Raw genomic sequence first — 25,840 nt, forward strand, 5'->3', positions numbered from 1 at the left:
AAAGTTCATTTAGTAAATGAAAAAGTTCATTTACTAAAATCAACAAACATTAACCTCAAGCAATACATTGACACATGCAATAGTTTTTAAGAACCAACATAAAATACTCCTTTTAAACCATATAGGGAAATCTATAGATGTCCTATCAGCTCAGTGCTGCTTACTATTCCAACAGGAGAAAACGTGTTTCATGAGTGTCATACGTGTGGCTACTGATGTAAATGGTATAACAAAATTTGCCACTTTGAAAATGAATGAAATACTTACTAAATGCAACTGTTTTAGAAAAGTGGTTTTTAGTCTCAGCACAGCTTATCTACAAAACTTAATATTTTTACGTTGACAAATACCACCTGGCAACTATTGTTTCACAGATTCAAAAAAGAGCTTAAAGATATTTTAGTTCAGTTTTGGGTTTGAATATAACCATTTAACAGTATGTGGCCTTTAGTTACTTGACTGAGATGCTATATATCTAACATACATATACATACACAGAAATTCCAAATTACCTAAACACCTAATAAAAAAAACCAAAAAAACCAAAAACAAAAAAAACAGAGCTCTTCTGTCAAAGTACTTACCAGCATTTCTTATGGTAAATGAATTTTGGAGGCCATTTTACAAGTTGAGTGCTCTTTTTATAATTAAACAATAAGAGTTGGGGCCAGAGAGATGGCTCAGTGGTTAAGAGTACTGTATGCTGTTCCAAAGGACCCAGGTTCAATTCCCAGCACCCACATGGCAGCTCACAACTGAGTACAAGGGATTTTGCACCTTCACACTAATGCAAATAAAATAAAATTAAATAAGTTAAAAAAAAACAGTAAGAGTTATGTGTATGTGCACACACACATATACGTATATGTACAAAGAGAAAAATTCATAGTCTGTTAACTTTCTTTATAGAAGTAGGTTTGCTCTACTTTTAATTCCCACAAAATGTACTGATGGTGCAATATTGAATTTTGGAACAGAAGCTTTAACATATATCGAGAGATGAAAGTAAGACAATTTGGGAATTCTGCTTTTGAAGTTTGAGTTCTTATTCTCTTTTTTCCTTTTATTTATTTATTTATTTATATTAATTATAGTTTATTCACTTTGTATACCCATCGGTACCTCCCTCCCTCCTCCCCTCCAAATTCCACCCTCTCTCTTCCCCACCCGTGTCTCTCTCCCAGTCCATTGCAAAGGGAGGTCCTCCTCCCCTTCCCTCTGATCCTAGTCTGTCAGGTCTCATCATTAATAAAATCTTTTCAGAACAAGAATGGGATCTAGGACTATAGAAGTCACTTTAATTACTCAAAGGGAACAATCAAGATTTGCATTAAATAAATGCTTAAATTTGAATGATCAAAAGAAACCTAATGGTTGTTGGACTATGAGTCACTCTGTGGTACTTTTCTCCATTATTTGCTCTTTAAACAATGGAAGGACAAGACAAGGTTTTCAGATAACTTGAATAAATACATAGGTTTAGCCTGCCACATGGCAATCCTATGTTGTCTTTTTAAGGAAAATAATTCAGCTAAAATACAAAGAGAAGAAAGCTTAGAACACAGTGTTGGACAGAAAGCTCAAGAGTAATGAAAGTTTAAACATGAAAGCATTGAAAAAAAAAACACATCCAATTAAGACTAAATGATTTTTCTAAACTAAAGTATTTCTTTTCTTAGTAAAAAAAATATTTTAAATCATAGTAACCACACTTATACTGAGAACTGCATTTATTTATTTATTTGAGTCAACAAATATTATAAAGAGTTTAAAATATGCTCAATAATTTGATATAGACAGTTGTATGCACTGACCTGGAGGGGGCAGGAGCTGGGCACAGGGGTCTTTTCTAAGACTGATACTCCAACCAAGGACGATGCATGGAGATAACCTAGAACCCCTGCACAGATGTAGCCCACAGCAGCTAAGTCTCTAAGTAGGTTCCCTAGTAAGGGGAACAGGACTGTCTCTGACATGAACTAAGCAGTAGTCTCTTTGATCACCTCTCCCTGGGGGGGAAGCAGTCTTACCAGGACACAGAGGAAGACAATGGAGCCAATCCTGATGAGACCTGATAGGCTAAGGTCAGATGGAAGGGGAGGAGGACCTCCCCTATCAGTGGACTTGGAGAGGGTCATGGGAGATGAGGTAGAGAGGGTGGAATTGGGAGGGGGCAAGAGAGGGGCTATAGCTGGGATACAAAGTGAATAAACTGTAATTAGGAGAGGAGGACCTCCCCTATCAGTGGACTTGGGGAGGGGCATGCGTCAAGAAGAGGAAGGAAGATGGGACCGGGAGGGGAAGAGGGAGGGCCTTATGGGGGGCTACCAAGTGAAAAACTGTATTAATAAAAATAAATAAATTTAATTATAAAAAAACAAAAATAAAATAATATATTTCTTTAGAGATGATTTTATATTTCATGTCATGTAGAAATGTAACATGTTGAAGAACAAACACCACACACACACACACACACACACACACACACACACACACACACACAAAGCTGAAGTGCCAGGCTTGGGTTTTGGAGTTTGAAATGAGCAAACTCAAAAGATGACAACTTAAAGAGCACTGAGCAGTGTTTGACTGGACCCTGCAACACTCCCTTGAGGTAAGCCTAGAATGCAATATGAGTTAAACTGGCTTCTAAAGAGCCAGTCAAGTTCACTGAAAATCCTTCATCTTGAATGAAGACTTTCTCTTTCTCCTTTTTCTTTTTCTTCTTTCTTTCTTTCTTTCTTTCTTTCTTTCTTTCTTTCTTTCTTTCTTTCTTTCTTTCTTTCTTTCTCTCTCTTTCTTTTCTTTCTTTCTCTTTTTTTCCCTTTTTCTTTCATTGGCAATTTTTCTGAACGAGTATCCAGGAATGAAACAATTATTAGTAACTACTGAGTGAAAGGCTTAAACCTCAAAGCCACTATAATGATAATGTTTATTTCTCCAATCAGCCAATCATTTTAGAAATCTCAGAGGTTCTGTTGAAAATATAAAGAAGTTATGAACAAATAAAATCGTGTTATATTAAATGACTATGTTCCTTAATGAATAGAGATGCCAGTTCCATTTGAAAATAAACTTGTATGAGCTGCTGGATTTTAGATTACAGTCAGCTCACCATCTTCCCTCTTCACATTGCAGTGAATTATCTTACATATGTCAAATACACACTGTTCCTACACAGGCAAAAATAAAAGGCCCTTAAAGGGAGCTGAAGGAAAGTTGCTTCCTCCAGATTGACATGCCTGATTGTTGGGCAGGCTGTGTCATCTTGTGCCAATTGAAATCCTAATGGGGGAAGATGAAAGGCAACTCTTCTACAAAAATAAAATTTGTCTTCATTCTCAGAAGGCTTTAATTCCAAACTCAAACAGTAGAGCCCACATCCCTTCTAATGGCACCTACAGATACTGCCTTCTTAATGTCAGTGTGTACACTTTACTCCCTCCCTTTGCCTTTCTACTTTACCCTCTGACCCTAAGACTCCGCTTCCCCTTGCTTTAAAAATGGTGCTCACGATCACTTCAGTTTTGTTCTCCTATGTGTTAGTCTTTAACTTATTTTTAGGAAAAAAAAAAAAAGATGGTTTATTTTTATTCATTTTTTTTTCTTCAGCTGTGTAACTAATATCCAGGAAAGAAATGTCAAGTAAACAAAAATAGTGGAAAGTAAAGTTTATTATTATTAAGAACTCTAAGTTAATGCTCTTTCAACTCCAAGTAGAGAAAGTAATTTGCAGTCCATATTGATATAGATGTAGAATATTCTACTTTTCTTCGTTCTGCATTGACATCCCATGTGAGCAAAAGTGGGGCAATAGTGCAGCGGAGACATCAGTGGGAACATGATGTCTTGAGCATGCTGCATTTTCTTCTGTAGTGACCGAGAGAGAGGATCCAGTACATCATTGTATCATGTCTATTTTCAAGTCCTGATACCTATAGAGGTCTAATCCATTTGAACCTAGAGTTCAAAATAAACCTAATAAATTTTTCTTGTGTGGAAAAGTCTATATCTTGCTGAATCAATTTTAATTAATTCATTAATTCACTCATTTACTTTATATTGTGATTGCAGCTTCCCCTCCCCTCTCTCCTCTCCTCCCAGTCTACCCCACCTCCACCCTTCTGTCCTCCCTTTCTCTTGAGAAAAGGGAAGGACACCATGGATATCAACTTGCCTACTATATCGAGTTGCAATAGGACTTCTATTGTAGCCAAATCAATTTTATTGAACTCGATTTTTAGGAAAATTTTGAGGTAGATTTCTCCCTCCATTTTTTTTTTTAATTTGCTCCATCCCTTCTTTGGTCTTTTCTTTAGTTGGAGGTTTATATATTCTCCATCTATCCCTAGCATTTCTTTACTGACTTACTGTCTGAAAACTCCTAACAACAAAATGTTCATCTGCGTAAATGTTATAGAAAAAAAATCATTGCAATGTACCGTGTATACTCTGTGTAGAGACTGTCTTCATGAGTTATATCTCAATCATATTAAGCAATAATTATTTTTTGTAAAACCTTAGCATCATTATTTAATCAGTGTAAATTATTTTAACCTACAAGTAGTGATTTATGTCAAATGTACACAGATTTATTTTCAGTATGAAGAATCTAAGTTTTGTTTGTTTGTTTGTTTGTTTTTTCTGATGAGGGCTAACTTGTTTTTTATCTCTGAGTTCAATGTGATAGAAAAGTTTTGTTTCATGCTCTTGTTGTAATTTGCAACACATGCCCTTTTGTACAGGTTCACCCCAAAGAATACTTTATAAATGAAGAAATGACACTCGAGTGTTCAAATAGCTTATGAGGAGTGAATTCATCCTACAAAAATGTACCCTACCCCAGACCTAGTCTCTAAATATTGTTACGCTCTCATTACGTCTGCTGCCTGCCTCTGTCTTTGTTTAGGTACTAGATGGTGCTTACTACCATTATTGATAGGATGAGTCAGAAAAATCTGGCTCTGTAGAAGTAATGTATGAACTGAGAACAAATGGATGGATGGACTCCTTAGAAAAGATACAGGAGAGATTTTTTTTTCAGCTAAGAGAAATAAATTCAACAAGCCTGCAACAAGCCTGACTGAGAATGACAATAAATTAAAAGAAGCGTAGCACTAAAATGCGGTAAGTGTGAGAGCCCTCCTCAAAGGATGTAGAGGTAGGAAGGACCTGAACCAACAGGCACACTTTACCTTAGTTGCTAGGATTCAAAGGAGGAAGAATGTCCTTATACAAGATGATGGGTGCCCTTCTACTCCTTGTAAAAACTGATCTGGCTTTGCCACAGAAACAACTGGATACAAAAATTGATGGAGTTGAAAGAGTGGAGGAGGCGAGATGGAATTGAAGAGAATTAACTTCCTCAAGTGAAACCATATGGCTTGGTGACCTTTCAACCTCCGCTCTGATGTAGAGCAGGAAAGTCCATAGAGTCTGTTATACGCAGGCACCATGTTAGAGGCCAGTGTCTGTCTTTTGACATTCCCCAAATACTGCCACAATACATCTATAACTGGGCTGCTTTCTGTGGTATCCATGTGACACTGTCTCCAAACTTCAACATGGCCTGTACTTCCAAACTTCAATTATATATTACTATATTTCCAGTTGCTGTTTCTACTCCCTTAATATTTTTGAAAATGTAGGGCCATTTCAATCTGAAGCTCTAATGTCTGTAATTTATTCTCTGTTTTAATAGAGCAGCCATGAACTTAATAATTGTTGTGTGCTCATGAGTTAATGTCATGCCTGCACACACCGTTCGTGATTTATGGCTGCTGTCATTATGTTTAGAATTATAGGAAGCATTTAGTCATAGGGAGAAGGATCTCTACTTCCATATCAACTTTGAAAAATCACAATCTACATTAATATTTCACAATGGAAAAACTCACAAACTGAATTGTCTCTCAAAGTTTTCAGTGGACATGAACCATCTTGAGAGTACGCAGAGCTATTGAAGATAAATCTAAAGAGAAAGCTGAGTCCTTGTCAAACACTCTTCCACAACAAACGTTTTCTTTCCTCAATTATATAAAAAATTCACTAAAATGAATTTTTCACTAAATTAAAGTAGTAGGCAGTAAAAATGACTTCATTCTTAGTATTACATTTTTATATTTTCCCAGCATATTTTTTTGTCTATTATTGATATAAATACATGAGAAGCTTACATAAATTTTCTCTTATATGAGATTTTATATAGATACACAGTGAATTATATGGTCCCATTAAAGGTATTTGTGGAAAGCTGGTACAGGCTTCTGAGTGCTTAGAGGTAAAACAAAATGCATTGACTTTAGTATCATTTTCTTGAATCAGAATGTATCTCCTTGGACTCTGGAGGTCTGTGATGATAACTATTCTGCATTTTATCTTTCTTTGCTTTTCTCATGCTCTGTGTCAACACTCAACTAGTCTCCACCTGTTCATTAAACTTTTATCCTAACAGATGCTGCTTTTTCCTCTTCTCCCTTTTATGTTACCCAGAGAAGATCAAAGCGTTTAGTCATTCCAGTTCATTGTATGCAGAGGTGTGTGGGTGAGATTCTGCAAGAGGCCTGCATTCATGCTGCTTTTCTAATGTACTCAATAACTTTCTTTGATAATGTCTGATGTGTTGACTGCTTCAACTAACAGAAATCAACATAAATCCAGTGACTTTTATGAGAATAAAATTAAATAAGGTTGAGATATTGAAACTGTAGCTATTCTGGAGAGATGATAATTCATTTTTATTAGCAATTACTCTTATTATGCAATAAATAATTGTATTTTTCTGAAAACACATTCACATGGTTCCTAATCACAAAGTAGATGTCCAAAGAGAAAAGGTAAAAGACAAATGTTTTTTATAATAATAATTGATATCATAAGCAGAAGCTGACTTAATTTTGAAAAATAAAATCGTATGTACAATCTGATGCTTAACAAAAATTATGAGTTTCATTTTTTTGACGTGGTAGCTATGAGGGCAGAACAATAAATGCCCTGTACAGAATGAGATGGTGAGTTAGCTGTGGAGAGAACTAAACTTTATTATTCACAGCTTTATGTACTACGAAGTTGCTACAAATTTGAGTGAGTTACTCAAACAACATACATTTGAGTTTTCCATTTTTGAGACTTATTTTTTTTTACTATTTTAATTATGCATGTGTATCTGTGTGCATGCACGTGGGTGTGAGTGCAGTGGCCCATGGAAGCCCGAGGCACCAATTCCTCTGGAGCTGGAGTGACAGACCATTGAGAGCTTCTCAAAAGTGATGCTGGGAACTGAATTTGGATCTCCTGGAAGAGCAGAACATGTTTTAACCTCTGAGTCATCCCTCCAGCCATTATTGCTCTTTAAATTTAATTTAACAATTTTAACACTATTGTGGATTGAACTCAGAGCCTGCTAGATGCTGCGCAAGCATTCTACCATTAATCTACATCCCAGTTATTACACTTTTTTTATAAATAAAAATGATGAATAAAGATTAGAAGAGTTGTAGAATAACTGTTTTATAAGTGTATCTTGAGCTAGTATGGAAGTTGCCATGAATTATCAGTAGACACATTCTTTAAATGGGGACATTTATCTGCAGAAATTTTTAGGTTTCAGAAAAGTTGAGAGTGTATAAACTTTTTCCACTCAGTTGATAACTTAATATTGTCCAGATCAAACAAACCTTTTTGGCAATATCATTGAAAATACTGTTAATGTTAGCCATAGGAGATGTGTAAATCTGACCAGGCATACGGAAAGAACAAAGATCACTAGGATGGAATCTGGTCATGTATGTGGCATAGTGGAATTTGATTTCTCCTAAAATATACATTATAACAGTAGGACGTTACAGTTTGTTTCGGAGTACTTTATGGACAAGGATCTTCCGGCTTAGTTTGCCAAATGTCACAAATGGTAATATTTTACTTACCACTCACAAAATATATACACAGTGTACTGTCCGAGAAGTTATTATATGCAAGTGAAAATGTTATCTTTTTTTATATTCTACCTAGGATACTGGGCAAATCCGGCATGAAATCAGAGATGAGTTTCCATGTGACTCTCAGTGAAAATGTGATGTGGTGACAAGGAGGTACCTGGATCTACGATCAGTCTGACGTGGTACAGGAAATAGGGATTCTTCACTTCAAAGCTGACATTTGTCCCTCAGAGTCAGGCCAGCCAAGGGCAAAGAAATGTGGGGCACTAAGCATCCATCCTTTCCAGGTTAATCAATTTAAATATGAGGTAAGACAGCTACTCAATGCCAACAAAATGTAAATCAAAAGAAAAAAAATGACTAGGATAAAAGCACTTAAAAGGAGCTTGAACCCTGGCACACATACAGAACTGCAATTGCAGTACTGGAAAGAAACAGACTTCCAACCTCTACAAAGCTCTCAGACAATCTCACTGCAGCAGCTGGCTGACAGAGAAGCTAGTCTTGTGATTCACACTCAGTACCTGACTTTCTTAGGTGTATATGCATAGTGCCCATCAGATGAGTGTTCTTTTATCAAAAGGTAAAAAAAAACTAAGGTCTGAAATGGCGAGGAGACCAATTTAATGTCATTTTAGTAGAAGCAGAAGTCACACAATGAATCAGTGGCAGACCTGTGAATTGATTTTTAGATCCCATTAGACTCTCTTTCAAGCAGCTCAGCAATTCCTGAGATTGCTTTTGGTGGCCAAGAAAGCACAATTGAATTAGAAGGGCAGATTGAAAAATAAAAATAAAATTAAAATGAAAAGTAGTTATTCTATGTGACTTGATTTCTGACTTTTTGGAATGATATTATTTTCTGCCTACAATGTCCAGTTATCAAGGTGGGTTTCAGTAGTAGGAACAACTTTTCTACCCCTTATAATGCAAGGCATTTTAAATTGTAAATATAATAGCAAATTATGCAAGTATAACACTACTTGGGTTAAAGTTGAAGGCCCATGTCATTCATTTCATGAATCAATGATTAAAGAATTATTTTTCACGTAGATATTTCTCTAAGTACATTGATTCTAGCTGGAAAAATTTAAAGACTCCTACCTGGAAAATTGGGTTTGAATACAATGTAGCTACTTTTTAGAGCATTATATTATTTTATCCTATTTATTGACCTTAGTAACTAGATAAGGCCAATTTAAAGCCTGACAACAAAATAATTAATATGGCTACATACTGTTACTTAGTAATTTGGATACCATATAAAATTCAGTATTATCTGTTTCTTAGACTGCTACATTCAAAACAAATATTATGGCAGATATTTTTCCAAATATAAACTGGTAAAAGAGTTTTTCTTTGAAGTCCTTGGAATTTTATTGTTAAAATATTAGAAAGCAACTCTTTATGATGAATTTATTTGAAGTGTTGGAAAGCTCATCAAAGTTTGTATCTTAAGTACTCAAGTACTCAGCTTGCAACACACTTCCATTACTGTTTTAGAGTCTGACCTTTCTCTCTCTGGTAGAAACAGATGATGTGTCACAGAATAGTCACATTTGAGTGTGTCTGTGGAGGAATAAGAAAAAATATAGGTTTTATCTGCCTAATCCCTAAGGTTATCTACAAAGACAACACCTGTCACCAGAGGAAGCTGTTACTGTAGATACCATCATATTTGTTTTATGAAAATAACACACCCTGATTATTTCATCTTTATACTCTATTAAGGGACTCTGTGAAGTTGTCACTGCCATGGAATTTTACCAAGTTGACAAGAACTGTCAACTTTTCAGCACTAAGCCCTGACTCGTGTTTTCGAGTGTCTTCTTATAATGTAATTGGGGGTGCACTAACTTAAAATGCAGTGTTTTGAAATGACGCAGACTTGAATATTAATGAACACATGGCATAGCATTCTACCAGTGGCATATAGTATTGATGCCATTGGAAAGGCCATATGCCACAACATTGAGGAAAATCATTTTCTCAATATGTGATGAAAGGTAACTTCTTGGATCCCTTCTGAGCCTCTGTTTCCTCAAAGGAAAAATGAGGAAATGTTTACATCTCAGGGCAGTGAAAATCAAATATTTTAATGTTGATGAAAGTCATTCAACAGATGGGATGTGCATTGAACGTATGACAGGAGTCTACTGAGCGCATCTGAAAGACTCTAACTAGCAGTGTTTTCAAAGCAAAGACTCATGACCAAACCTTCGGCAGAGTACAGGGAATCATAAGAAAGAAGGGGAGTTAGTCTGATGGGGAAAGGATAGGAGCTCCACAAGGACCAAATATATCTGGGCACAGGGTCTTTTCTGAGACTGACATTCAACCAAGGACCATGTATGGATATAACCTAGAACCTCCACTCAGATGTAGTCTGTGGTAGCTCAGTAACCAATTGGTTTCCCAAAGTGAGGGGAACAAGGACTATTTCTAACAGGAACTCAATGACTGGCTCTTTGGTCTCCCCACCCCCGAAGGGAGGAGCAGTCCTGTTAGGCCACAGAGGAGGGCTTTGCAGCCAGTCCTGAAGATACCTGATAAAACAGGATCAGATGAATGGGGAGGAGGTCCCCCCCATCAGTGGACTTGGAAAGGGGCACGGTGGAGATGAGGGAGGGAGGGAGGGACTGGGAGGGAATGAGGGATCGGGACACGGCTGGGATACAGAGTTAATAAAATGTAACTGATAAAAAAAAAAAGAAAGTCATTCAATATGTCAGGTCTGGTCGACACTGATATTAATAAGTAAAACAATTGTCTTAGTCATTCTAACCAGAGATAAACTGAGCAGATTAACTAGAAGTTGATATGAACAACATTCCTTAGATGTTTCAAAGGCACAAATGTAAAACAGACATTATGACAGTAAGTTTCAATGAAAAATCACTAATTTTAGTGATATATATTAAATATACTTGTCTGATAAGTTTTTGTTTATTTTAGGGAATTTTTAAAATAGAATGATTTTGCATTGTGTTCACAGTAGGCAATACATAAGCTCTCTCTGGATTTCCAAGTATGCCTTATTTATTTATTTATTTATTTATTTATTTATTTTGTATATGTCAAGGTTAGAAATTTCCAATACATTTGTACATAGCAGCTTGATGTTTTAGAAAACATGTATGGTTTTTATTCATATACTCTGGAGTAGAAATTGAGGATATGGGATCTACAAAGAAGCTTTGCCTAATTATCACAAGAAAATTCGAAGCCTACCTTCCCACTATAAAATAGAAGCATTGTCCTCTCAGTTACTCTTCACTAATTTATGAAATCTGAAGGCTGTTTTGATTTCTTGTTTTCCTTTGAGATTCTCAAAATTTGTTCAGTGTCTTCCAGCTGGTCTCACTTTAGGTTTCCTTCAATTGGTACAGGACCTTTGCTGTACCAAAATCATCTCAAAATGCACATTTGGCTTACTCACTTTCTCTCCTAATTTATGCCCCAGACATATATTTCTGTGTGAATGGTGGCAATAATATCACTCTCTTGGTAAAATCCCACAAAGCTCTCAATTAGTTTTCCTCAACTCAGCCTTTAATGTAATTTCCAGCTTCCGTACTTGAAATGTACCACATCTCCTGTGCTATTTCCCCTTTCCCTGTAGACTGTCTTTTTTACCTCTGTCCTTCCAGCCATTGTCCACACTGCCTACACTACCTCCTACAACTCTCCTCATGTCATTCATATTTCAGGCTCCAGTTTGAAGGTGCCAACTGCCTCTTTATCTGCACCTGTCACCTGGTCCAAACTAGATATGCGTGGAGTGTTTTTTGAACTACAAATATAGGAAAATTACATTTGACCCAGTATCGTAAAACAGTATTAGTCATTTCAGTTCTTCGTCCTGCTGCAGCCTGCGGGTCATCTTTTCATGATGCAGGTTTTGAACACAGATGTAAAGCATTGCCTAGCATGCTTGAGTTTGGTGCATTACAAACTACTCTAAGAATTTTAGCTTTCTCGTTGTTAAAAAAATGAATAAGAGTGTCAGCTTCATCAATTTTTGTGATGATTCAGTGTAGTTGATACAGACAGTTCCACAATGCATTGATTGCTCAATAAATCTTTGTTTGAAGAAAAATTATTATTTTTGATGCTTTAAGCCATATTGAAGTTAGATCTTTATGTGCCTGTGGGCTATGTATATTTATAATCTTCACTATTAATCTTAGCATCTCATTGAGAAGAATTTCTTCACGTTTTTAATTGAAGTCATATTATTTCCATTGAATCGTCTACCTAGATAAAAATTGCATCCCTTAGTGACTCAACCATTGAGGGCAACTACAGATAGAAAGAGATCTAGTGTCAGTTACTCTTTAATGTTGTCTCAGGTCTAAGAAATAAAGGCTCCACGCCAGGGGTCTACTCTGCTTATCGTGCTGATTGTGGCCATCTCTGAACGATTCTCATCACCTGCTGCTCTCCTCCCCTGTCTCTGTTGTCCCTTCCTCCCTGGCTCTTCTGTGCCCCACTGCTAATGTGGGCAGAGTAGCTGTCAGCTCTTGAGCTTTCTACCTTTGTCTTACTTTGTAGAATGGGCTATAGCAGCCAGCCACATTGTATCAAGGAGCACTCCAAGGCAGACTAGTCTAGACTGAGCTTAGTAAAGTGTACGTTGAATTTCAAAGTAGCAAATAAATCAAAACAACACACACACAGACAGCAATAATAATAAAAGAAAAAGAGGCCATGAATTTGAAAGGGATTTGGGGAAGAAATGAAAGAGGGGAAACCATGTAATTATTTTTTAAATTAGAAGTTAAAATTAAAATTGCATATATGGCTTGTATTGCATTTCTTTCTATTGGAGATGTTTTAGAAAACTAACATAAGTACAGAGAAAACAACATAAAATCAAGAAGCACAGAATAAAAGTGCTAGTACAATCTCTGCCAACCAGTTAATGTGAGTTACTGAAGGCAACTTACTCAACTTTTTAAAAACTACTAATACTAGGGTGACTCAAAGGGTAATTGGGAAGAATGACACATATGCTCAGTGATGCAAAGCCAATGACCTAAACTCAATGCCTGGAATCCATAAAAAGTAGAAATATAGAAACAGCTCCACAAAGTTATCCTGTGAACTCCACATGCATGCTGTGACACAGGAGCCATGAATGCTTTCTCTTTCTCTCTGTCTTTCTCTCTCTCTGTCTCTCTCTCCTTCACACACACACACACACACACACACACACACACACACACACACAAGTATTATATTAGTAAAGATGCTAATACAGGGCAAAAGTGTTTGTGATTATGAAAGGAAACATCTTTATGTATCCTAAAATATGTTCTTGACCCATTTCTATAAATCAATCACAACAATGTTTTATCGTGAAATATATTGTTTTTCGCTGGTTTGTTTGTTTATCCAGCCCTTGTTTACCTGGCTCTAATTCTGCAAAACAATGATAAACTGTTGTTAAATAAGGCATTCAGTCAGGAAAAGAGCAATGATAAATTGCATGTCATATATATCAAGTCAGAAGCCAAGTACTGTAAGAAACATGAACCAACAGTTAGTATTTTCTAAATGAACATGAGTGAGGAGATAACACTATCTTCTTAAAACAAACAAACAAACAAACAAAAAACACCAGACAGTACCTTTCTAGAATGCTGTAGTGATTAACTTCTGATGTATATTTTTCAATAGTAGGTAAGTTCGTAAATGCATAAATAATCCTCATGATTAAAATTAAACAATAGTCAAAGGAGAAAACAAATATACTCTTAATGCCTTAGCACTAGTAATACTATGTAGCAAGATACTGCTGTGCTTTAGGGAAACTAAAAGACCTTAGCAATGTGACTTTCAGTCTCAGGTAACAACGTAGCACTTGACTTGTGTTCCCACCCTTTCCTGTGCTAGGGAGTGTTTACTTCCTTTACCATTTTGCAAAAACTCTATTTTAATCCCAGAAAGGACTACTGTTTGCCTTGTCTTTTTCTTTTCCTTTTTCTAATTTTCAATTTTGTTTTTTATATTAATTACAGCTTATTCACTTTGTATCCCAGCTGTAGCCCCTCCTGCATTCCCTCCCAATTCTACCCTCCCTCATCTTCCCCAATTCCTCTCTCCAAGTCCACTGATAGGGGAGGTCCTCTTCCCCTTCCATCTGACCATAGCCTATGAGGTCTCATCAGGACTGACTGCATTGTCTTCCTCTGTGGACTGGTAAGGCTCCTCCCACCTCAGGGAGAGGTGATCAAAGAGCCAGCCACTGAGTTCATGTGAGAGATAGCCCCTGTTCCCCTTACTAGGGAATCCACTTGGATACTGAGCTGCCATGGGCTACATCTTAGCAGGGGTTCTAGGTTGTCTAGATTTTGTCCATGAATGGTCCTTGGTTGGAGTATCAGTGTCAGAAAAATCTGGGCCAAGAGGTCCTTTCCTTTTCTGTGGAGAAACAACACACACATAAGGAATGTGAGTGTGGTGGTTTGTGTAAGAATGGTCCCTCCTGGCTCAAATGTTTGAATACTTGATCACCAGGAATGGTACTACTTAAGAAGAAGTAAGAAGTGTAGACTTGTGGGAAAGGAGTGTGTCCCTGGGAGTGGGCTCTGAGGTTTCAAATGCCCAAGCCAGGACCAGATGTTCTCTCTTCCAGATGCTTGCAGATCTGGATGTAGAACTCTCAGCTACCTCTCCAGTACCATGTCTGTCTGTGTGCTGCCGTGCTCCATGTGATGATGAGAGACTAAACGTCTGAAGCAAGCCCCAAATAAGTGCTTTATTTCTTATAAGAGCTCCTGTGATCATGGTGTCTCTTCAAAGCAATAAAACACTGGCTAAGACAAGTCATCCTTTGCTTTTCATTAGCATAAGAAAATTAAAAGAGTATTCTTGGCACTTAGAACCTCAAAGATCTCACACAAATGAGGATACCAATATTTAAACTTTTTTATGATTATGAGGTAGTATTTTTCTTAATAAGTGATAAGTCATAGTATTATTTTATCAATTTTGACTTAAGAAAACTTTAATTTTATCCAATGTTTTTTGCTCATAACAAATGAACCATTTAATTAACATCAATTAAATAATCTGCAAGTTATTAACTAAATGTTAATATTTGTATTATATCTGCCACAAGAATAAAACTTGTGAAATACTGTGAGAAAAAATACATTTTAATTGAATAAATAAATGATAGAAAATAAAATAATGTTAAGATCAAAGCTATGAACTTTTTAAAAAATTAGTCAGGTCCAATTATGTGATTAGAAGCATCTGAAATAAGCATATGGACAGTGCTAATTTAGGTTGTCGTATTTTTACCAGCTTTGAAGGTTTCTTCTAGGTTTGTGTCATCAAAATTCATGTTACTCTACTTCCTAACTCAGTCCTAGGTCCTATTAATTTTGAGAAAAACTCTTGTTGGTAGTATGTAGTTTTTATAGAAACTCATGGTTGTATTAAGTTCTCTCAGGATATAAAAACAAGAAAGTTTTTCAAGTACAAATAGCACATGATTTTAAATGTTGATTTAAGATAAAATGGAAGTATTGTTTATTAAATAGTAAAACACAAAGGTCAATTTCTTTACATGATTCAATTATTCAAAAGCCTAAAGAAGAAAAATAGACACAATAAAGGACATAACCCTAATACGATATAGCTCAGGTCAATAGTGAAAAGGAAGAACAGATCTCTTCTCATAGAGATAATGAACAGCTGGGAAGAAACTGAAAAAGAACTCCGACTTTCTCACCAGGGTTTGCTTATTACAAGCCAAATACTGACTCCAAAGTATAGTTTAAGGAATAGGGAAAGGTAACACAAAAACATTTCGCCATTAGTTTACTCATATGTTTGTTAGAAATAAGTCAGTGCTTCACTAGAGCAAACAGAAAAAAATGAGAAAGATAAGTGAACCAGAAATTGAGGAACTGACAGAGCACCACATGCTATCTAAACAACACCTATGCTGCAGACTTTCATATAAAACAAATTCCCCTTCATTGGGAAAAACTAGGCAATTTTATTTCCTGCACAGATACATTGGCTGTCACTGCAAAAGTGACCTGAGAGATGGCCATTAAGCCTCATTGCTTTTCTTAATGTCCGCTTGTTTCTATCATAAATTGAGACCATGACATTATGAGAGTATTTATAGAGTTAATACTATCCAACAACATCTGTGTCCATCTCTCTTCAGGATTCCTGCCAGTACATAGAAGAGACTCATTTAGAATTTGAGACTATACCCAGAGACTTCTTCAAAAAGCTATATTTTTTCTAAATATATATATACTTTTATTAACAGATGTAAATTTGAAGGGGAAATACCATATACTATAAGCCATTTGGGAATAGCTAGCCTCTAAAGGATGACTCACAATTTTCATTTGAATGGCAGAGATGTTGGAACCACAACTCTAAGCTCATCTGTGCACTAGTCTGAATCACTCCCTCCGTGAACTCTGCAGGAGTTTTATGACAAACGTACACATGTGTATGAGGCATGTGACCTTGTTGGCAGTTATCTGCTGTGTCAAGGGCTATTGGCAGATGCCCAAGAATTGACTGACACATATCTTACAGAGCTGGAGTTAATTAATATGTCTACCAATTCCCAAATGTACCACAGGAAACAGAAAATCTGTTTAATACAGCAATCAATGACATACTGTGTGTGGTCAAAGGTATTCACTAGACAGAAAAACTAGGTTTTTCAGGTCACTATTCAACAGTACATAGCTATCTAAATGCTAGAAGAAGAGTCCAGTTTTATAAGTGTAAGGCTAAACTTGATGGTATTTTGGAAATTATTTTATTACTAGAAATAGCTAGTCATAATTTTCTCCTTTAAGATTCAAAACTATTAAATGATGAATGTGGCCTTGCATTTTTATCAAAAGTAGTGTTTTAACTTCTGTGGCATTCTGTTTTAAAGATGTTCAGTCCATATGCACTTTTCTAATGTTGGAATGTCCAGAAGCTCGGAAACTAGGATGCTTTAAGAGAGGTATATTGCAGAGCAGAAGTTACCTATGGCATTGTTGCTGATAGTCTTTACAGATGCTAAAAGTGAAGATCCCTCTTTTCATACACACAGTAGTAGTCTAAAACACTAAAAAATCATGTAATGAAATTATGTTTCACTGTTTTTGTAGCATAGGACAGCTATTAGAAAAATATGCATGTAATTTCTAACCTAAAATGTGTAAGTAAACAACCCTATAGCTTAAGGAAAAGAGGGGATGAATTTGAAAGAGAACAGGGGATTGGGTGTAGGAAATGGGTTTGGGGAGAGGAAGGAAAAGGGAAAGAAGGTTACTTATGTCATAATCTTATAAAACATAAATGTTACTTTAGAAACAGCTTTCAAAAGTCTGTATTTTCCAAATCCATGAGTGTGTGAATCTTAGTCCAACATTCCCAGACTCCCTCCCTGTGGCTCTTTTATGTTTTCCTCTTCCAGGCTTTCCATTAGTGTCATTCTCTAACAGCATAAAGTGCACATTGTCTCTTTTTCTCAGCTCCATAAACAGCAAAATTGGTTAAAGCCAAGGGTAGCATTTTAAGTAATAGTATAGATCAATTTAAAGCAGATTGTCTCAGAAGGCAGCTTAAGCATTGAAAATTAAATTTGATGTAGTCTAGACAAGCTCTCCTGATAATATCTTTTCCAGAATTTCCTAGATTGCCTGTCTAGACTGCTCCAAATTCTCCAGGTAATTGTATAATCATCTTCTTTCTGACCCCCTACTCTGGAATGGTATTTCATAATTTATAGTCTTCATGCAAACCAAAATCACTGAGCAACTTAAGGTGGACCTGTCTCAAAACTCTGAACTTCTCAGGAAAAAAAAAAAAAAAAACTTGCACCTCAATATGTCATCACAAAGGAACTCACATAGGAACCTAGGCTTATTTATTATTTCAGTGGAGGGGAGCTGAGCAAATGGACTGTAGCCCTTCACTCTCCTAACAGCCCACCCAAAGAACAGCAATGTACAGTTGGCAAGAAAGATAATACTTTATTAATAAAATAAAGCAGCAATTATAGACAAGGTGGAGGCATCATTATAGGAAAAATGATAAAAAAGTAGAAATGATGTGTAGAATTTTAGCATAAATAAATACCAAAGTAGTGAAAGTTTCAAATTTTGAAGATGGGTGATTTAAGATAAGTATACGAACATTAAGGAAATCCTAGTGGCATTATTTATAACCACAGATGAGGTGAGTTGTAAATAAGGGGTAAGGTGGCAATTACTAACAAGACACACAGCCAAGGCTTTCAATCTTAGACAAATTTATATTTTTGAGCATTAGGTATTCGTTTTCAGCAACGATGACCCATCAGATCTTAAAAATCTTCATTCCAATTATCTTCATTAGAAACATAGATGCAATAAAGTAAATAACTGCTTCTACATGGAGCAGCTAATGCTGAGTAAAAGGGTGTTGAAAACACTGAAGTCTGAGGCCATAAGAAAGATAAGCTTTAACAATGAGATTGGATGTTTTGAGTTTGTCTAGCACTGAATGTTAGGAGGGTGAAAGGTAATTTCAGCTAATAGGTCAACATAACTCTCATTCAACATATGTAGATGCCTAGGCAAGGATGGTTTATTTCTTTCTTTCTTTCTTTATTTATTTATTTTAGATATTTTGAGCAGAGACTATGAGATGTTAAGTAACTTTTTGTTTTTTTTCTTTGCAAAATCTTTTTAATATTGATTACAGTTTATTCATTTTGTATCCCAGCTGCAGCTCCCTCCCTTATTTCCTCCCAATCCCACCCTCCCTACCTCATCTCTTCCCATTCCCCTCTCCAAGTCCCCTGATAGGGGAGGTCCTCCTCCCCTTCCATCTGACCCTAGCCTATCAGGTCTCATGGGGTAACTTTTCCAGTGTTTCACAGCTGGTAGTTTGTGGAGTGAGATAAGAAGCCTATTGTGATACCACACTCCACGGTTTTCTGCTTCTCTGAGGCAGGAGGTTCTTGGAAGCGTAATTTGCATTATTGTGTTCTGCCCATCAGGAACATTGTGACGCCAAGTACAACACGTGCAACACGATGGGTCCAGCTTCTCGGACCCCTTATTGATGTCCGCAGTTTAGCGTTTGGGATGGTAGCATGGGGACAATTATTTAATCAGAGGTGACTAAACATATTATGTGTATTTTCTCCGGGGCCATGTGTGTGAACTGACTCGTAATTTCCTCAATGTGAAACTTAGAGGACTTCCTTCCTAAAAATCATATTATGATGAAGCACTGTGTCCATATCGACATGTATTTCAAATGTGCTTCTGAGAAAAGGAGAAACAGGGATACAAGAGTAGCTGGGCACAGGCATATAATTTACCTCTGCTGAGGAGTCCTCATGAAAGTGTTTTAACTTCTCCAGAGCCACCAGGGAAGCAACAGCATACATAGTTTTAGTTTTGGAAACACAGCCTGCAATGTGTCGTCTTATATAAAGAAGAAGATAAAGCTTGAAATGTTTGGCTTTCTTGTCTTTGGAATCAATGCAACACATTCCCATCTCATAGAACACCTTAAGAAAATGCAGCAGGAGTCTACAGCTTAAGATATAAGTGGCCGACATGTAAATTTGGTCTTATCTTTAGGATTCCAGAAGTAATCTGTGAACAAATTCTTTATTTGTTGAGCATTTCTATATTCCAATTTGGAAGAAAATTCTTTCACAGATCATTTTTTTTTCACCACATGAACACTTGTTCTGAAGAGCTAGTGCCAACAGTGACAACAGTACTTATAATTGAGGCGACTGAGAAACCAAATTCAACACACCACTTGCAATATTAGCAAGATCTTCTTATTTTAATTTTGGTTTAAATTTACTTAGCTATAATTCTCTCACTGAAGTTTCTCTCTACAACATCTTCTGGTAGAGCAAAATGTATTTTGTCTTTTCTATGCCAATGTAACAATCACAAATATAAAAGCAAAACCTAACAAAGCAAGAACCCAAAATGGAGAGCTCATCCTTAAACTTATGTATAAAAAAGATTCTTCTTAATTCAGAGGCAGAAAAGGACAACAATAAAAAAATAAGACAGACTAACAAAACAACAATAACAACAAAACAGTAGGAGGCAGAGACCTTTGACTGAGGAAGATACGGCAGGGAAAGCTAGCAAACACAGATAAAGGAGAAAAGAGTAGTTCTTCAGCTTGCCTACACTGGTCTCACAGGCAAAGAGGATGACTCTGCAATCCAGTGTGAGAACGAGTGTTTTCTTCCCCTCTCTTGTCTCATACTTCTTGTTGTGTGATAGACTCATTGTTTTATGTCCGCAAACTAACGTGAATAACAGCATCCAGATCTGAAGTAGGCCCCCATGAATACTGAACAAGAAGCTGAATGAGCTGATGAAATTAGCAATGAAGCGTTTGAACTGGAAGGAGGCAGGAACGAAAGCATTTTTATAAGTCAGCTTTACCTCAGGATGGTGTCCAACTTCAATATAGGTGCAAATTGGATGAAAAGCCCCAGTTCCACAGGCGTACAAGTGAGTCTGATTGTAAGCCTTAAGGACCTTGATGAAATTAGCACATTCTTTCTGTAAAACAAAAGGCAAACCAGTTAGTTCTAGCAGTCAGCCTAACTGAAGAATCCAGGGTGTTGGGCATGCTAAGACAGAGTTTCTATGCACCGCTTTCCCAATTATTAGGGCTCATTTATAATTTTGTTATTTCATTCACAGTAATGCATATACTAAAACATAAAATCCTTAAACTTTGAGGAAATAAATATAACATACTATGCTAGTTTTATATCAGTTTGGCACAAGCTATAGTTCTCTGAGAAGACGGGACCTCAACTGAGAACATATTTCCACCAGATTGGCATATAAGCTAGCCTGTAGGGCATTTTCTTAATTAGTGATTGATGGGGGAGGGCCAGTCCATGGTAATTGGTGCCACCCTTGGGCTGGTGGTTCTGAGTTTTATAAGAAAGCAGGCTGAGCAAGCAATGGTGAACAAGCCAATAAACAGGACTCCTCCATGACCTTTCCATTAGCTCCTGCCTCCAGGTTCCTGCCCTGATTTCCTTCAAGAATGAACAGTAATGCGGAAGTGTAAGCCAAATAAACCTTTTCTTTTCCAAATTGCTTTGGTCATGGTGTTTCATCTCAGCAACAGTAATACTGGATAAGACATATACCCTTCCATAATCTTTCACTAAAACTATTTCTAAAACATTCCTACCTAATAGAATAAAAAGTTCTGGGTTGCCATGGATTATGCATGACTTTTTCCACAGTGCAGACAGCGACAAACTCTCCAGATAACAAATTACTCAAACAAGATGATGGTGAAAGTCTTCTTACAAAAATAGCTTCTGGGTTTACATTTAGAAGATGGGAACACAAATAAAAGACATCATGAAGCTAATCATCGTTAGTGCAAGCCTGACTTCTTTGTAAGGAGTATGCATTCATAAGCTACGTGATAAAAATATACTGAAAGATGTTTTTCTAGGTTGTTCATGGTTTCTGAGTTGGTTATTTTTCAGTTGAATATTTGAAAGTCAGCCCTAGGACTGTAAACAAAAGTGCAGGTAAACTCTCAAGGCAGACTACTGTATAAATGAGGTTGGCTCACAAAAGGGAGAACCAAGTTGATTCTTATGTTCCTAAGTGCGTTATGGCCTCAAAGCCTCCAGTGTGACCCGTGGCTTCTCAGGTGTGAACAGCAAATGCATCTGGACTCATGCAGTCAGTTAGAGTTTATAACTGGAGTGTTAGAACATGCTGAGTACATTTCCACATGACATTTGCATCTAGGACTTGCAGCTGATGACTTGGGTCTTAACTCCATTGGCCCATAAAATAAGGAACAGGCGACTCCAGCAGAATAATTGACGTTTAAATTTAAGAAAGTGCCTGCTTTCATTCTATCTGATTGTACAAGGGGGAAACCTGATGTTGTCCTTTGAAAATACTTCTCCAAAGATGAATTAGACTTAGCTAAAACAAAATATAAGTTTCAGATGTGAGTTCTCATGCTTTCTTAACAATGATGCGAAATTTGTGGAAGTAAGAACTACCAAAAAAAATACTATATCTTTGACTGTTTTGTTAAATAGATCCAGAATATTTTGTTTGTTCGTTTGTTTGTTTTCAAACAAGGCATAAAATTGTGCTCTGATATCAACTGATTTTGCAAATAATTCTGTTATCAGGAAAGATTTCCTAGCTTAACAGGTATATGCATCGCCTTCCTCACTCACTTTGAACAGAGTAGTTCCTGTTCAGAATTGCTCTGAAGCAGATAAAAGGTAGCTTCCCACTGAGTTCAGGTCAGAGACAGCCCCTGTTCCTCTTACTAGGGAACCCACTTGGAGACTGAGCTGCATGGGCTACATTTGAGCAGGGGTTCTAGGTTATCTCCATGAATGAGTCTTGTTTGGAGTATCAGTCTCAGTAAAGACCCCTGATGGGGGTAGGGGGCAGGCTTACCAAGCCACAAAGGAAGACAATGCAGCAAGTCCTGATGAGACCTGATAATCTAGGGTCAGATGGAAGGGGAGGAGGACCTCCTCTATCAGTGGACTGGGGGAGGGGCATGGGAGAAAAGGGGAGGGAGGGCAAGTTTGGGAGGGGATAAGAGGGAGCTATAGCTGGGATACAAAGTGAATAAAATGTAGATAGATAGATAATAAATAGTTAGCTTCCCCTATTCTTGAAGTACAGACTTCATTTTGTATCAGTTCCTCCTTCTTCACTTACAAGACACAACATGAATGCAGATACAGAGGAAGGAGGTTGGAGAAAGAAAACATCTGACAAATTCATTTACGTATTCATGGGTTTGCCCACAGGATATATTTGTACTCCTCAAAATGAAAAAAAAAAAGTAATTTTCAAAAGAGGAAGTTTTAGAAATATTTTTGCTTTGAAACATGTAGGTGGCCACATATTCTGCTTTTACAGCCATCCCTCATTGTGGGCTAAATATTATCACAGTTAAGATGATAAACAATGAGTTCTGGTACCATATGTCAAAATCAAGATATTGGCTGTGCATACATGGGTAAGTAAATGGATAGTCTAGTAAGTAACAGTATTTGACTCAGAGGAATGCCTAGCTCACTTCAGAAGAGACCTAGCTGGTCTGCGGGCAGAAGGCTCATATGCCATTTTGCATGCAAATTTAACTTCTCTAGTTCCATTATTCACATCTAATACCTCCTAACAATTTAAAAATAGACTCAGTCTCTTTATAAAAGGAAAACATAATCATGAGTACAAATACTTGTAAGCACAAAGGAAGGGTCATATTACCTTTGCCACTGTTATGAATTTTAATGCCATAGCTTTTGTGAGTTCGTTATTTTTTATAGATTAGATAACCAATTAGCAATTTACCAGTGACTAAATCTGTCTTTCTGAAGAAACTAGCAGGTTATAATTAACACAAGAAAAACTCTCTAAGTCCTTGAAACCCACAAAATTGGACTTCGTTGAATATCAAATTCTCAATTTGTTCTCTATTAACTGTTAAATAGGGAACCACAATCCTATGACAACCATTCTTCTGCAAAGCTGCTGGAACAAAATCAATCATAGGACTCTAGCTGAGAAACCTGGCAAAGGGTCTGACTGAGTGTGCTGATAACCAGTGAGTCTATCTGAGTTACAGAAAAATGGAGCCCCACCCTCCTGGCCCAAAGCCTAGAAAGATCTCTTTAATTTCCCCACTGAACTCTCCCAGTTGGCAGTGTACTGTTCGCCATGCCCCGAGGCTATCTTAGTATTATTTTCAAAGTAAAGGTTGATGCCAATAGAGTGGGGAGCAAGTTCTTGGGCTTAGAGGGTAAAAAGATGGTTGTAGGAAAACAAAGGAATGGAAGGAAATACTTTCAAGATTGGTTTAAAAACAGCCAGAGGAAGAACTCTCACCAGCAATGGAGGAGGAAAACAGAAATAACTGAACAGAAAGGAACCCAAAACTTGAAAGACATGTTAGAAAGGATCTCTTCTTAAAAGAGTGTCTCCATAACAGTGTATCAATCCAGTCATTCAGTTGCCTTCCTTTTATAATCTGTGGCAGGCAAGCTTCGTGAGTGTTCCAAACAGGAGATTCATTTCGCTCTGAGGCTGCCTGGACCTTTCACTAAACTAGACGGAAGCGTGGCAGCGAGAGGAAACACACTTCACACATTGCTGCTCTGGGGAGACAGAAGAGGAGTGTTTCTGACCTTTCCTTGAACCATGACGTTTCTCAAATCTCAGAATGTAATGTACTTTTTGGCATTAAACTACCGCATTGCTTTGCTCCACACTGGCGGATTTACAGCGCAATAAAGACAGTGCGGTCAGCTCAAAATGAATTCATTTTTCAAACCTTGATCCTTTTTGAAACTTAGGTTGATATACACAGATGAATTTGGTAACAAGTTGACATCCTGAGAGTTAGTCAATCAAGAGGACCTTCAGATAAACAGCACCTCACAATCATTAGTTTAGAAGTAAGAGCGGTTATAATGCAATCAGAACCCAAGCCCACACCTGAGGAACCTTGATAAATCCTCCTTTATGACAAGCTGTCTGAATTTGAGTTTTAGGGGACTCTAGCCTTTTTGGATCACATGAATAGAGGAATTATGCATGCAAATATTATCCCAAAGTATAAAAGTAAAGAAAATATCTATCTTTGAAACAGATATAGGAGCTGAAAGCAGAATGAATCAAAAACAAACATAACAGATACAGATACATTAGCACTGAGGAGACTGTTGCAGACTTCTCCTGGACTGTTACAAAAATAAAGCCCATCCATCTGTCAAAACAACTGCTCCAGGCATGAAAATTAGAACAGAATCGAGGTGTTTTTAACTAACTTCCGATCATTACGCTTTCTACAAAAGAATGTAATTTACCTTCAGGTCCAATTACCTCCTTCCCTGTTCTTAAATTATGGATGAAATAGTGAAATCTTAATCTAAATAAAGAAGCAGCTAAAAAAAAAATGGGGAGGAGACTGTGATCATGAACAATCTCTATTCAAATATATTCAGTTCATGATTAAATCAAGCAAACATGTGCTGCTTTAAATAAATCAGTCCCAAATGAATGGGGCGAGAGTAGCACTGCCTCAGGTCAATGACAATTCGTTTTAAAGGAAAAATCAATAGTCCCTGTGTCATCAGCCGTTTGTGTGGAATTGTTTTACTGTATAACCCAGCAGCTGGGAAAGCAAAGGAATCTCTGCCTATCAGGATGGGTGGATGCGCTCTGCAGGAAAATCCATTAATAAGCTTAATTCCTGAAGTTAATCCATTGACTCTCTTTTCACTGGTCCATTTATTTGGCAAGCTGGCCGCATGCTCCAAGGTTCATGCCAAAGCAGTAATCCGTGAGATTGTTCCTGTCACTCATTTATCCCTCCTTCTATTTAAGTTGTCCCTTACTTATCTAGCAACAATGCTTTTGCTTTTTCCCTTCTTAAATTGTTCTCTTGAAGCTGTGAGCTGATCATCCTCAATCATTTCTTCTTAATGCTACACACATTCACTAGAGGATGTTGGAAATCACTTCTACAAAGAGATTTATCTCATAAAACTGATACCCAACTATGTTCTCATTTTTGTATTACCCATCTAATATTGAACCTGTGACTTCTAACTTATACACCTTTATCATAAAGAATTCATCATGCAAAAGTGAGATGCCAACTGTCTTTCTAGTGCAGGAAGAAGAGACACAAAGAAAGCCAGAGTTTAGAGGACTCTGGTCTCCTTGTTATAACCTCCCTTCTTCCATCTGCACTGTTTTCTATCAAGTTCAATTTTCTTTTGGTTATGAGCCATTCATGTCCAGCATAAGAAAGGACATTATATAGTTAATAACAATTAAATGTTCATACATATCTCTTAGTAA

General features: G+C 36.9%; 1 protein-coding gene across 4 annotated transcripts in view; it reads right to left on the minus strand.

Annotated features, from left to right (window-relative positions):
* Positions 1-25,840, minus strand: part of Sema3a (semaphorin 3A) — a 483,245-nt gene that overhangs the window by 126,267 nt on the left and 331,138 nt on the right. For all 4 annotated transcript variants that reach the window (XM_060374188.1, XM_060374185.1, XM_060374186.1 and 1 more), the window contains one exon: positions 20,396-20,515. In XM_060374188.1, the coding sequence (XP_060230171.1) occupies positions 20,396-20,515 (120 nt within the window). The remainder of the gene's footprint in view (positions 1-20,395; positions 20,516-25,840) is intronic.

The sequence above is a fragment of the Meriones unguiculatus genome, chromosome 21 (assembly GCF_030254825.1).
Source record: "Meriones unguiculatus strain TT.TT164.6M chromosome 21, Bangor_MerUng_6.1, whole genome shotgun sequence".
In the NCBI taxonomy this organism is placed as follows: domain Eukaryota; kingdom Metazoa; phylum Chordata; class Mammalia; order Rodentia; family Muridae; genus Meriones; species Meriones unguiculatus.